We start from the raw sequence: 15,166 nt of genomic DNA on the forward strand, positions 1-15,166 counted from the left end.
TCGTCAGCTTTCCTTGACCGGGAGTTGCACTTGCTCACCGCTGCCTAGGATAGTGTCCAGTTCTCGTGGATTGCAGTCATGTTAGTGGTATGATTTACAAATGGGTGAGCCACTGGCAGTGACACATGTTGACTTTAATGTTGCCAACCAGACGGTGTTAGAAGATCTATAGTAGACGCCGCAGACACAGGGAAGGTGTTAGTGTTCCTGTTGGTTCATGTCGGACCTTTTCATGAACGTGTGCTACGTGTACGGGTATTCCTGAGCGTGTGCGTCAACAGGTAATGTTCTCCTAGTTTTAGTAAATGATATCATATTTGAGCTTCTACATTGATCTTGTCCCTTGTGATCAGTGTTTGTGTAACGGAACTTTCCCATGATTGGTAAGTATGGCTCCTGGAAATATTTTTTTTCATACAAAAGACAGATAATGTTAATCATAGTACCGACCTTTCATCAACATAGTAATCAAGGTTTCGGCGATGATGGGCCTCAAGACTACTGCGTCTTCCTCAATGGTAAGATCCGTGAGTACGATGTTACGACACTTGGATTTGATGCTTTGACCTGTGACCTGAACCCGTACGTGTCAGGTCAAAGGTCACGCCATCATACCCAAAGATCGTAACGTTGTGCTCTAGAGTCGTATTCTTGTAGTGAACAATGGTATATTTCCTTTCTCTCTCCTTGGCAGGTGGCAGCTATGGTGTGCCTTCCTCCGTGTGGCGTGGGAGCTGGAACATCCCCGTCACCCACCTCCAGATCCGCCCACCAGACTCGGCCCTCCACCGGGCCTGCCAGCCTCCACCAGCCTCAACCAGAACTCAGACTCGTCGAACTCCGGTACTGCAGAGCGAAGGGACCGACCCAACCCAGACTCAGGAGCTGAGACTTTACTACAGTATACCTCGATACGTCCTCTGGAGGATGACACTGCTCATGTCATCATATCCCCAGGTCCATCTCTCGGGAAACGGTCTCAGCTCGGAGTGAGAGACGTAACCTCAGCACAGGAACTACTGTACCTCGGGCTGGCTGCTGATCAGGTATCCTACCTTAACGTATGGTATCCTCCCTCCAAGTGTCGCAAGTCCCCACACCCTCACTGGCTGTACAACCTTTCCTCTACCAACCCACGTCTTGTATGGGTAAATCTTCCTGCCAGCTTATCCTGACTCCGCTTTCCTGGCGTGCCCAGTGTGTCCGCTGGGTTTCAACCGACTAAATGTCCAGAATCTGGTGACCCACGTTCGTATCTCCTTCCCACATTACTTCCCCAGCCTCGGCCTATCATAGTCGTACTTTTACTATGTATTCAGCACACATGTATGTGAATATTCTTATCACTTTGAGACAGAGTAAATAGAAACATCTTAGCCTCCCAACTCATTATTACATATATTTATACCACACCTCAGTCATCCCTCTACCACAACTGTACCACACCTCAGTCATCCCTCTACCACAACTGTACCACAATGTTCTCAGTCATCCCTCTACCACAACTGTACCACATCTCAGTCATCCCTTTACCACAACTAAGTTTTAAGTGATGAATTATAAAAGTATGATATTTCTTTATATGTACAGCACGTGGTATGGAGGTGGTGTTAGGTCCACCAGCAGCTGGTGTAGACCAATACTGCAGCAGGACCATTGATCTAACGCCGTCGTAAGAGGTCTTGGTCGAGGTCGTCACACTTATATGTTTTCCCTAATGTTTCTGGGAGAAGATCTAGCATCAGGAGGAGGGTCAGTAATATCGGCAATCATGGTGCTTGCATCTGGTTACCTGCAGCCTCCTGTATAGCTGGTTCAGAGTCTGAGATTCCTCAACAGTAATGTACATTTCTAGTTCCCATTTCAGTACAGCAGAACATCCCAGGAGAAGCACCTACCAGATATGTCAACCTTCATTTCAAATCAACCAATTGTATTGCATTAAGAGTCTTCATCATGCCTCTATAATGAGTGTCATTGTGATTGGCTGATTAGTGATCAAATGTACAGCGGATGGTGACGGAGACACTGTAACCCACCACCAACGCCATCCAGCGACTGAAACCCAAACTGACCAAGTAGAACGATATTAGTATAACCTTTACTTCCTAGATCTTAAGCAAAGTTTCGTGTCTTAGTGGAATTATTCTTGAGTCTGCTGACAGCACGGGTGTCTCGCGCTCAGGGCTGTCCACTAACTCCCGGCTCTTCTGGAGTTGGCTATTGGCGTCAAGACATCAAAGTTTTGTGGCCGAGTTCCTCACATCCGACCATGAGTGACAACAGAGACAGTGGGAATGATAAGGACCCGTATCTTCAAGACCTGCAGACGCCGCCAGGACTAGTGGACGAGAGTGGTGTAGGTGAGTCGTCTCGTAGACTTAAGTGGCGAATTGGTGTTTGTTTCTTGGACGAGAAAATGTGCTGCAGGTTCTTCAGTGATCGCGAGGTTTCTGTCGATGTTTAGGGACAAAGTTGCCCCAGTGTAGGCATGGTTTCCTCCACTAAGAAGTTCACGTCCTTCTGCAGGGACTGCAGGACATTACCTCGGCTGCCTGGTGACCGGTGGACCAGCCGCGTCTCCACCCTGCCTCACCCCAGACGGTAGCGCGACCTACCCTGACCATGTCATCGACATGCTGGTTTATTCTGGTTTATTTTTCAAGGATTTACCTTGTGATGGTTAGCTATTTCTTTCAAAGAATGTTACGCCTCTCGTGTCATTCACTGTAGAAAAATAACAATTTGGATCATTTTTGTTTAGGTTCATTAACATGTATAGAACTGTGGTAAGAGTTTTGTGAAGGATTTATTTTTTTTCAGTGAGTTGTTTAGCAAGACTTCATAGATGACGTAACCCCCAGGGGTCAGGTCATAGGTCAGGCAGTCATACTCAAAGGTCGTAACGTCGTGCACAAGGGTCGTACCGTTCTGCTCAAAGATCGTACCGTCGTGTTCAAGGGTCGTACCGTCGTGCTCAGAGATTTTACCCCCATCCACAGATTTGTTTTTATATATCCCTGTTGCATCATCATTACCAGAATGATCGATAAACATATGTTTGTATGTGATTATGACGGCAGTAAGTGCAGACACACCACTATCACCACTCCCTCACCCCTGCCACCAACCCGATGTGATGGTAACTGCTTCCGTCCATATCATTAATCAACATTAATAAGATTGACTAAACCTTTGGAATTACCGTAAATAAACGGTGATATTCCCTGTACGAAATGTCAACGGACGGGCCTCGAAGCCCAATGGTTCAAACGACCGTTTGCGATACAGGGTAATTATATGTACAGCCGCCAGCCACACACAGCCTCCAGCAACCTTTGGTTCTACGGAACACATTATTATACTTGTCAACAGAAATCATGGTAAAAAGATCTTGCTACAAGTCTACGTATCTTATCTTTCCCTCGTTTATCTTTTGCAGGTTATCTGAGTGCATTTTGTAGCTTGCCTTTTCATGTTTTACTACTGGTATGTCAAACTTTCTAATTATTGGTAATTACATTAACTTGCCACTTTGGACCCCGACCCATCAATCTGTCTCAGTATGAAGAGGTTCAGGTTGTGTTGTATATATATTTCCCAACTTAATATCGTCCGCAAATTTCGCTATATTACAACGTTATCAATATCGTTAATGTACCTACATGAAGAAGACAACCGGTTGTAAGACAATCTTGTGGCGCACCGTTTGTTACGTCTAACCATTGTAGTTTGACCATTAATCACTACTTTTATTTACGACCATCCAATCAATATCCTGACCGACGAAGCCCAACTCATTTATACCATGTAATTTTTGTTAGTAACGTTTGATAAGGAACTTCATCAACTGGTTTTTTGAAAACCTAATCAGACTTTCTTGTACGTTGATTATATCGTAAATCAAGCAGATTGGTCAGACATGAACGATTTCTTCCAACACCAGAGTCGTTCAAGTGGTGGTTCTTTATGTGGTATACAATCTTATCCAGAAAGATGGTTTCCATAATTTCCTGGTCATGATTCATTACATTTTCGTATATTGGTGGTGTATTGTCAAACGTGCATTCCACTGGAATATCTAGTGCAGCAGCAGCAGAGCAATGTTGAAATGTGCAGTTAAGGTCCCGACTGATCTTTAACTTTCATTGTCCACTGATAAAACATATCTTCAGTGGCTGTTTAATCTAGTCATCATTCCACAGTGTCTTGACAGTATATCTTCATTGTTTGATATGCTGGAACTCTTCACTTCTTAGCTATGGAATTAGATTCAGGACATGAGTTGTATCTTTGATCATAAATAGAAATGCAAAAAATCTTTTACAAGCTTCACCATTGCTTCCCGTAAATAAATGATTGGATAATTACTTCTAACATAACTGAGAACTCTTAAATGATTTTACTATAAAGATTTTTAATGTACTTATACTAGTTGAAACCACAAAAGACATACATGTCAACTGGCTGATTTGTTTTATCATTATAGTAACAAACTTGGTGTAGTAGCAGAGCAAGTCGCTCCATTTGCCTTAATCTACACTGTACACACACATGGTGGGACGGACGGGGCTGTAAGGTAGGGTGTGATGCCAAGAGCCAGAGGGGACCATTGAGACAGTTTGCACATTTCTTCCCGCGTCATCATCATCATAAACCAGCTAGACTCGTTGTCATTCTTCCCCTCGTCATCATAAACCAGCTAGATTCGTTGTCATTCTTCCCCTCGTCATCGTCATCATATACCAGCTGCACTCGTTGTAATTCTTCCCCTTGTCATCATAAACTAGCTAGATTCGTTGTAATTCTTCCCTCGTCATCATCATAATGCAGCTGCTCTCGTTGTCAGGTGACGATGAAGATTGGAGCGACTCGCCAGAACCGCTGGGGGGGTTCACACTGCCAGAGGAGCCTGCTGTGTCTCCTCCCGTCAGCCAGGGCAACGAGGGTCAAGATCCCAGCCTCACATACCTCGGTGAATCTAAATTTCTCGAGTTGGAGTCGGCAGAGAATCACCACGACAGCCGCTCGAACACGACCACTGATGTTCCTCCGTTCAAGGACGGCTCCTTTAACAGCCAAGTCTCTTCACACAGGGACCAAGGCAGGTTCTTCGACAACCACCCACAACCACCTGAACGTGCTGGACTTCCCAACACGACGCCGGGACCCTACCCTCGCCACAGCCACCGCCTCCTCGATATTCCAACACGCTTTTTCCATGCCTGTCGCGTCTCGATACTTTCACCGACGACGAGCCACCTACCCGACGTCCCAGCAAGAAGCTTTTCTCAGAGTCATCGCACTGCAGCCCGTCCGGTGGCCACTACAGGCGCTGGCGGGTCCATACTGGGAGGATGTCTGGCGCCATGTAACATCTGAGGCCACTTCGTCCCGCCGTTCTCCAGGCCAAGGTTTGCGAGAACCACAGCTACGTGATCGCAAACCAAACGCTACCACAGGAGGAAGGAAGATCGAGGGAGGACAACCCTCTCATTCACCACAATGCCCCAGCGACCCATCGACCACCTGGGAGTCATCACAGTCTCGCCTCCTCTCACCAAAGAGAGAGAATCCTCCACCACTTGAGCCCCTGTCATCACCCACGCACAGTCAGTCATCACCATCAAAGCGTCGTCAGGAATCCTCGCCAGATGATCGACCCTCATCACCCACGCAGTGTTCACAGATCTCAACATTAGAAGGCGTCCATCTCTCACCACAAGCAACATATAAACAAACGTCACCATCGAAGCGTCGTCAGCTAACCTCGCCACAACTGCCGCCTACTTCACCGTCTCTGAACCGACGAGTACCGCCACAACGGCGGCCCCAGCAACTATCGTCAGCGAAAGGTCTACCACGACAAAAATTGGATTGCGATCAGTCGCCACCAATGATGCTACAAAGGCTATCTTTGGCTCAAGGTAAACTCCCGCCATCAGAACAGCATCAGTTAACCCCACCAAGGGGCCTTCAACAGCTATCTCCGACAGAAGGTCTACACTTTCCTGAGATTCATCATGAGCAAAAAACCTCCACCTGTCATCAGAAACGATCGCCACCACGCCAAAATCGACCCATTCCCTCGCCAACATCACCACGGCAACTCACCCCTCCTGGCAGCCTCGCACTCGCACACCCAAACATTGTCAAACTCTTAACAACTCCGACTCGACTGTTACCACGATCAGGTCCTCGACGCGAACCACCACCATCACCACCACCATTTCCAACTCGTTTATCACCACGTCATAGTCGACCAAAACGAGTAGAGGGTCGACGTCTTCGACCTGGTGCGCAGTCCATGCCACCACCACCACAACCAACGCCATCTGAAGTCGACTCCTCACCAGCGGAGGGGGGAAGGTCCGTCTCTCGTCGCCAGCCAACAGCAGCGCTACCATATCTGCCCAAGACGTCATCACGTCCACGACATCACTCTCATCCATCATCATACAGTCGAAGTCTTCGACCTCCAACACTAGAGTCACCATCCCCATCACGACACTCCCCTCAGCCACCAACACCAACAGGTCGTCTATATCACTCACTCTCTCCATCAAAGCCTCAACATACATCACCAACACAAAACCACCCACTGTCTATGCCCCTCATCTATCCAGAGCCGTCATCTCAAAACACACCCCAGTCAACACCAGAGCACCGCACCCAGTCAACACCAGAGCACCGCACCCAGTCGACACCAGAGCACCGCACCCAGTCAACACCAGAGCACCGCACCCAGTCGACACCAGAGCACCGCACCCAGTCGACACCAGAGCACCGCACCCAGTCAACACCAGACCAACGCACCCAGTCGACACCAGAGCACCGCACCCAATCGACACCAAGGAACCGCACCCAGCTGACACCAAGGAACCGCACCCAGCTTACACCAAGGAACCGCACCCAGCTGACACCAAGAAACCGCACCCAATCAACACAAGAACACCGTACCCAGTCAGCACCAGAGCACCGCACCCAGCTGACACCAAGGAATCGCACCCAGTTTACACCAGGGCACCGCGGCCGATCGACACCAGGGCACCGCGGCCGGTCGACACCAGGGCACCGCGGCCGATCGACACCAGGGCACCGCGGCCGATCGACACCAGGGCACCGCGGCCGGTCGACACCAGGGCACCGCGGCCGGTCGACACCACACCACCAGCCTAAGCCAACACTAGAGCAAAAGACCCAGTCGACACCACAGCACCAAACCCAGTCTACACCAGAAGACCAACCATTGTCGATGCCTATTATTTATCCTCGGTCGACACCAGAGCACCAGGTTAGGTCGACACCAGAACACCAGGTCAAGTCGACACCAGAGCACCAGGTCAAGTCGACACCAGAGCACCAGGTCAAGTCGACACCAGAGCACCAGGTCAAGTCGACACCAGAGCACCAGGTCAAGTCGACACCAGAGCACCGGGTCAAGTCGACACCAGAGCACCGGGTCAAGTCGACACCAGAGCACCGGGTCAAGTCGACACCAGAGCACCGGGTCAAGTCGACACCAGAGCACCGGGTCAAGTCGACACCAGAGCACTGGGTCAAGTCGACACCAGAGCACCGGGTCAAGTCGACACCAGAGCACCGGGTCAAGTCGACACCAGAGCACCGGGTCAAGTCGACACCAGAGCACCGGGTCAAGTCGACACCAGAGCACCGGGTCAAGTCGACACCAGAGCACCGGGTCAAGTCGACACCAGAGCACCAGGTCAAGTCGACACCAGAGCACCAGGCTAAGTCGACACCAGAGCACCGGGTCAAGTCGACACCAGAGCACCGGGTCAAGTCGACACCAGAGCACCAGGTTGAGTTGACACCAGAGCACCGGGTCAAGTCGACACCAGAGCACCAGGTCAAGTCGACACCAGAGCACCGGGTCAAGTCGACACCAGAGCACCAGGTCAAGTCGACACCAGAGCTTTCCTTTCGGCCAGATCGACCGTCACCCGCACCACCAGCAGACCCACCACTACCACCAGAGCTGGAGTCTCTGACGTCAGAACTTCAGCCACTGTTTCCACCAGAACTTCAGTCGCTGTCTGTACTGAAGTTTTATCTGCTCTCACCATCACCACCAGAGCAAACGTCTCCACCATCACCACCAGAGCAAACGTCTCCACCAAAGCATACGTCACCACCATCACCACCACATCAATCATCACCGGAGAATATGTCAACACCACCACCACCACCCCATCACTCCCCACCATAACATCACTCCCCACCACCCCATCACTCCCCACCACCCCATCACTCCCCACCATAACATCACTCCCCACCATAACATCACTCCCCACCATAACATCACTCCCCACCACCCCATCACTCCCCACCATAACATCACTCCCCACCATAACATCACTCCCCACCATAACATCACTCCCCACCATAACATCACTCCCCACCATAACATCACTCCCCACCACAGTATTAGCCGCGTTCGACGTAACGCCAGTCACCAACACCACAACAGCACCAAACATCGACACCACAACAACAAAGCTAGTCAACACAGCAGCACACCAGATATGATCAACACAGCATCACCCATTAACGTAACACAGGAACCACAAGTGAGGAGAACATCAACTAAAGTCGACACCGTCGACACAGTCAACACCAACCGTCGAGACCACGGCAACAACAGCATTCGACAGCATAGCAACAACAGAAATCGACACCACAGTGGCAACCACACACGACAGCACAGCACCAGCCACGCACTACATCTCAGCAACAACCACAAGCGACAAGACAACCACAAGCGACACGACAACCACAAGCGACACGACAACCACAAGCGACACAACAACCACAAGCGACACGACAGCATCAAGCACACAGTACACTACAGCAACAAGCTCAGTTAACGCCACACAGCAGACGCCACACTGCCACCATCACCGCAGTCTGTACGACGCCACACAGCAGACGCCACACTGCCACCATCACCGCAGTCTGTACGACGCCACACAGCAGACGCCACACGTCGGACCCACAAGGCAGTCTGTACGACGCCACACGTGGGACCCACAACGCAGTGCGTACGACGCCACACGTCGGACCCACAACACAGTGCGTACGACGCCACACGTCGGACCCACAACGCAGTGTGTACGACGCCACACGTGGGACCCACAGACGCTGGTCAGGCCAGGCACCTCGCCGCTGACGCCTCTCATCCTCTCTGAGAACAACCGCTCTACAGATGGAGCGGGTGGCCAGCTGTACTGGAGCATTCAGTCCAGCTGGTGACGCAGCGATCACCTGATCCCCACGTCATTGGCTGCGACGATCACCAGTGGCGTTGCATGTGTACATTATGTAATTTTATGTGATATAGCACTTAGTGTATGTGTATTTTATGTACTCTGTATGTGATATAGTACTTGGTGTACGTGTACTTTATGTACTATGGTTTTATACCCTTGTTTTTATTCACTGTATGTTTTGATTGTGTACTATGTGCACATTCTAAGAGTCTATATTCTATGAACACTTTACATCTTTTTCTATATTTTATGATTCACATCTTTGTGTTTCGTGAGTGAATGTTTATAGAACTGAGTAAAGCTCTTTATTCTCCTGTTTTACATCAACTATTTTTAGGTTTACTTATATTAATAAAAGAATATATAAGATGGTCGGAGCATTTCTGTATTTCCCATATAACCAGAGTTGAAAGGCCAGTTTTGCCAAAATGTGGTCATCCTGGAAAATCAGTGTGTCTGTGTGGCAATGTGTCATTTGTCCTCTAAAAAGACGAAACTTTAATGCAACAATAGATACCTCGTCTAGTTAGGGCAGTTCTATTGTTACGATGGTAATGGGTTGGTTAGAAGCTCCTCTTCCAGTAAGGGACGAGTGATATCTATTATCATCATTGCCAAATCTGTTAATTAACCATGAGAGAGGCTAACCTATCAACACCATGATAATCGTTATGTGTACAAATTGAACGCGCGAAAGAAAATTGTTTTCTTTCTTGCATCATGTTGCATAAAACATTTTGACCACGGGAATCCATGTCGGCATGAGGTGTCCTCTGTACCAATGAAGAGTTGCATTAATAAATGGTAACATTAATGATGACACGTCTCGCAATATTACCGAGTCTAGGTAGTATAGTAAGCGTGGCACAAATGTAAACAAAACGCGGGAAGACATTTAAACTGCGGGTATTTAAACGCTGACGGTATAGACGGGTTACGTGGATACCATTACAGATAAAACTACTTAACTGTGTCACCACTTGTACTACTCTTGCTTTCTGTGACTACAAGAAGCAATGTATATAGTATTTGGTTCTGTAGTCACATGAATCAATACTTCTGTATTTCCATAAAACCTTTTTTATTTCGGTTTCTGCACATCAAGTAAACCTGCATGTTTGGATATGAATTCAACCCCAGCGTTTGTCCTGCTTACGTCTAGTCTGAATTCATGACCTACACAGGCGTAGCTGAATGTCCACACTTGTTGTGTATTTAGTTTGGAGTGATGGATCTGATGGTATTAGAGAGTACGAGGCTTATTTGTCATAGAACTATCGTGTTTGTGATGATGGTGATCTACACTATCCTTCGTCATGCCATAGTCTCACAACCAATGTATGCCGGAGCTTTACCTCAGAGTGAGAGATGGGTTATTACTCATACTTCAGATGGATCTCCCATAGAATCCTGTGTCATCACCTGTATGCAGCACAGGTACTCCCGGCAATGCGATTACTTATTCACGACTTCGCTCGTTACGACGTGTTGGTGAAGTGTAGTTTCCATGGCAACGAATAGACGCGACCAGGTATCACCGTGTCAGACGTACGATTCAACAGACACTGTCACCAAAGCATTATCATCACTTCTTCCATTTACGGTTTATATGTATAAGAACGAGTAACCCACGTTCGGGTACATGTTCTCCTTTGCCAGGTTTGGTTCTGTCGAGTACAGACGTCCAGATCCAAGAAATGGTGGGCCGAGTTAGCAGTGCGTGGATGGGGTACAGACAACAGACATTCGTCAGTGCGTTAAGAAGAAGGTTAACGAGTGGTTTGCTCTGGAGGGGCGAGAAAAGCCAATAAACACAAGTGTCATTAATAATTAAACTACTATAAGACTTCCACCAGTGATGGTCTCCACGGAAGATATGTACCCGTAGACACAGGTAGGCCCAACGATGACTGTAAGATTTCTAATATTTTGATGGACTATGAGTCATATATGAATGTCGTCAGAACCATCAGTATATGAGCAAAACGTATACATAGTAACTATCATATATGTATTCTAATGATATGTATGAAGCTGGGACCTGATGTTGTATAAGTGATATATGTCTATATATTTTGTATATCGTTCACTGATGGTTGCCTATGTTGGGCTGAGAAGAACGGTCTATACTCAGTTGTTTATGGATGCAAATATCAGGTTGTCATAGTTCTATATGTATAGAAAGCTTCTATATTTCCCTGTGTAGCGAATACTTGTAGAACATATTTGATAGTAGTGTCTTGTGATGATAATGTAAGATTATAAGTTAATAATATAATGGGTAATCATGGTTGAATTAGTGATGTAGGTGTTGGCGCTGCATAGCGGCCGCTCTAACATAGTTGAAGGTGGATAGAATACAACAGACGACCCTGTACTGCAGACACTTGCTTCCAGTGGACGCTCGCTGCAGAGGCCACCTCTCTATAGCGGCCAGATTGCTTTCAAGGGATATTTTTCCCTATTGGTGTCTCTCCGTGTGAGATACGTCTCTATAACGACCCCCTGTCAGTAATGAACACCTTTCTGTACCCATCATATGCTTCCAGCGACCACATGTTTATAGCGACCATTTATCTACAGCGGTCTCTCGTTTATAGCGGTCACCTCCTTACTGAGAACCAGACTTGTTTGTTCTACGATCAATTTCTCTCGTTACTATAAGCCATTAGAGTTTAATGATCAGGCGATAACTGCGTCTCACCCGGGGAACACATCAGTACGACACTTGAGCTGAGCTGTGACGTGGACCTAACTTGTAACCTGACCCTTGTAGGTCGGGTCACAGGCAAGGCAATCGCGTTCAAACCATGATCACTGTCATGTTCACCGGCCGTCCCATCATATATATATATATATATATATATATATATATTCGCCATTTCCTGCGTTAGCGAGGTAGCATGAAAAAGAGATGACTGGGCCTAAAAATCCACCTCACTTGGTTCGCTTCTCTGTTCCTTCTTTTGTAAAACAGCGTTTATGTACGTGTCTGGACAGCCAGAAAGCATTTGACACTGTGGATGTATGGAGTAAACAGTATGATGATGAACATGTGAATGTTAGTTTTATAAGCTGTATGATAAGGTTCAACAGACGGGGGTTCTACGAGTATAGATTTCCATCCCTGTATAGTACAAATAGGTTTTCATGATTAGTGATTACACATTCTCTCTCTCTCTCTCTTCTCTCTCTCTCTCTCTCTCTCTCTCTCTCTCTCTCTCTCTCTCTCTCTCTCTCTCTCTTGCTTTAATCCCCCCATTTATCCCATACTTCAAACCCATCCCCACTTGTCTCTTTTAGTTTCATTTGTATCACCTAACCTTAGTGTCAGAGAAGTTGCCAGCATCAAGATTGAAACGTTTCTTTGGTCAAATGTTTGCAAAGAAGAATACGTTTTCCTAAGAGTTAACGAATGCTGTTGAACTCCAAATATCTAATGAAAAGGAAAAATCCTGCTTATGGTTGTGTCATTATATAATTGTAAGAGTCATGATGACTCCAGTATTCTCCTTCCTCAGGGTAAGTCGATTCATCCACAGATACAGAGGCACAGCGAGAGCCAGTCATTTCCAAGAACGTATCCATGATGAGCGTTTGTGACATGAAGGACCTGGTCTTGCATGCTCCGCCTCCTGTGAGACACGGAGTAGGGCAGGAATGAGACGAGCGCGAGCTGGTAATCAAGATTCAATTCCCAAGGTTTGGTTAGGTTGTCTTCCCCGGCAGGATATTGTCTTGAGGAAGACAACGAGCGAATCCTTGAGAATTAAATCCTGATGAGCAGTTCGTGTCTCATTACTGCCGACCCACCTGGTCTGGCACTGTGCACCACACCCACCTGGTCTGGCTCTGTGCACCACACCCACCTGGTCTGGCACTGTGCACCACACCCGCCTGGTCTGGCTCTGTGCACCACACCCACCTGGTCTGGCACTGTGCACCACTCCCACCTGGTCTGGCTCTGTGCACCTAACCCGTCTGGTCTGGCTCTGTGCACCACAATTCTCAGGACGCTTACGTGGCTTGATGTGAGGGGAGGGGGATCAGGTCGTGTGTGTCCCTGGGTCACATGTACCTCATGGTAATTACGTTGGCCTGTGGTCTCTGCCTCTTTGATTACGATGCAGAAAGTAATTACCTTGGCCAGTCATCTAGGTTTGTGTAACTCATGCTCCGTCGGACAACTGGGTGACCTCGTCCCTCGTGTTATTATGATTATATAATGTAGGTCAATGTATGATAACAGGATAACGCATACATCTTCATACACCTGTGTAGCAGTCGCATATATCAAGATTACAATCTTGTGGGTAGCCTTCATCAATCCCTCTCATACATTGCCTTCATCAATCCCTCTTATACATTGCCTTCTCTCAATCCCTCTCATACATTGCCTCCATCAATCCCTCTCATACATTGCCCTCAACATATATTTTGAGTATTCCCGGAAGTCTTTGTGTAGCAAGGAAAGTGTTTATGTAAAGATAATTACAGACAGATTTTGGAGTTTGGATTTTGCAAGTCTTTGAAAAAATCTATTTCCATATATCTCTCCTGACCTGACTTACTGTCATAAACACGAAGTTGATTAGATGAAAATAGTGTGTGTGTGTGTGTGTGTGTGTGTGTGTGTGTGTGTGTGTGATGAGACGAGACGTACACAAAGTAAAACACGACATTGTTTATGTTCTCCTAACACGGAATGTTTTGAAAGATGACGTCACGTTTGGAGTCACAAACAGTCAGAATCCGGATTCACCCAGCCACATAAGATATCCACTCCCCTCAACCTAGAATATAACTATAGATGCCTAAAAAATTTACCATCATCAGATTTATCATTTCCTAAAGGTTCCAAAATCCGTCATGGAATCAAGGGAAAGCTGGAATTATTATTATCATTTCGTCAGTCATCTGTCAGTGTGGTGCATTGCGACACGAATCATCACGAACGAAACACACAACCTGGTCTACAAACCCGATGGTCGCCCAGAGCGCAAGAGGAATGTACAGGTGGATGTGACGTGAGGGAGGCAGGTGGATAGGCAAGGAAATCAACAGGGGGATAGGTAAGGAGCATAAATTTAGTCAGATAGGTGGATAGGTAGGTAGGTAAACAGACATATGGAAGGTGAAGTAGGGAGTAATTAGACAGATGTATGGATAGATAAGTAAATTGACAGGTAGCTAAGTATGTAAGGAGGTATATAAAGCTTGTACACACGCACACACGCATGTATGGTATGGATGAATGAGTAGGAATATGGGTAGACTGATGGATAGTTATGATGGTGGTGGACAGAAAAACAGATTGATGGAGCCAGAGAGACAGAAGGTGAGGTACAGACAGACACCAGACCAAGACCTGGACATGAGTCTGTGCCTACAGGGTTAGTGACAATTGTCGTTTCCGGTCTCAAATTGTTCCTCTGTTCCAGTTCTCTTATCACAAAGTGTTCCACTGTTCCAGTTATCACAAAGTGTTCCTCTGTTCCAGTTATCACAAAGTGTTTCTCTGTTCCAGTTATCTTATCTCGTCCTTTATGATTAGACAGATCTACACTGGGGGACGTGTCCTGAGCTCCATATATAAACTTGGTAATATCTGGTTTTATCGATGACTTAGGATCTGAACGCCAAAGGTTAACATGTTATAGTTGTTAACTCCTCTTATTCCAGTAAATGTTACATTTGATCTTTTTTTTTCCGTTTCTGGTTTCTAACAACTCTTGTGGGAGGCACTTGATGTTACGAGGGGAGAGGAGGCGCTGGGCGTGGGGTCGGGTTGGGGGTGGAAGGATCCCCTCTCTTCTCACTGGGTAATAGTCAGTGATTAGATGTGGATCCTTAAGTCGATCTCCCAGGCGGGGTAA

General features: G+C 47.2%; 2 protein-coding genes across 6 annotated transcripts in view; both read left to right on the plus strand.

The window, feature by feature from the left end:
* The first annotated feature begins 2,136 nt into the window (after positions 1 to 2,136).
* LOC139765099 (uncharacterized) lies at positions 2,137 to 9,660 on the plus strand. The gene is made up of 2 exons (XM_071692267.1): positions 2,137 to 2,363; positions 4,850 to 9,660. The coding sequence occupies exon 2, from the start codon at positions 4,856 to 4,858 to the stop codon at positions 8,228 to 8,230; it is 3,375 nt and encodes a 1,124-aa protein (XP_071548368.1). The 5' UTR covers positions 2,137 to 2,363; positions 4,850 to 4,855; the 3' UTR covers positions 8,231 to 9,660.
* Positions 9,661 to 10,934: 1,274 nt separating this feature from the next.
* Positions 10,935 to 15,166, plus strand: part of LOC139765100 (uncharacterized) — a 60,466-nt gene continuing 56,234 nt past the window's right edge. For 4 of the 5 annotated variants that reach the window (XM_071692268.1, XM_071692273.1, XM_071692269.1 and 1 more), the window contains exon 1: positions 10,935 to 11,184. The gene's annotated coding sequence lies outside the window, so the exon portion shown is untranslated. The remainder of the gene's footprint in view (positions 11,185 to 15,166) is intronic. The other variant, XM_071692270.1, reaches the window with a different exon arrangement.

Source organism: Panulirus ornatus, chromosome 52, assembly GCF_036320965.1.
Source record: "Panulirus ornatus isolate Po-2019 chromosome 52, ASM3632096v1, whole genome shotgun sequence".
NCBI classification, from domain to species: Eukaryota; Metazoa; Arthropoda; class Malacostraca; order Decapoda; family Palinuridae; genus Panulirus; species Panulirus ornatus.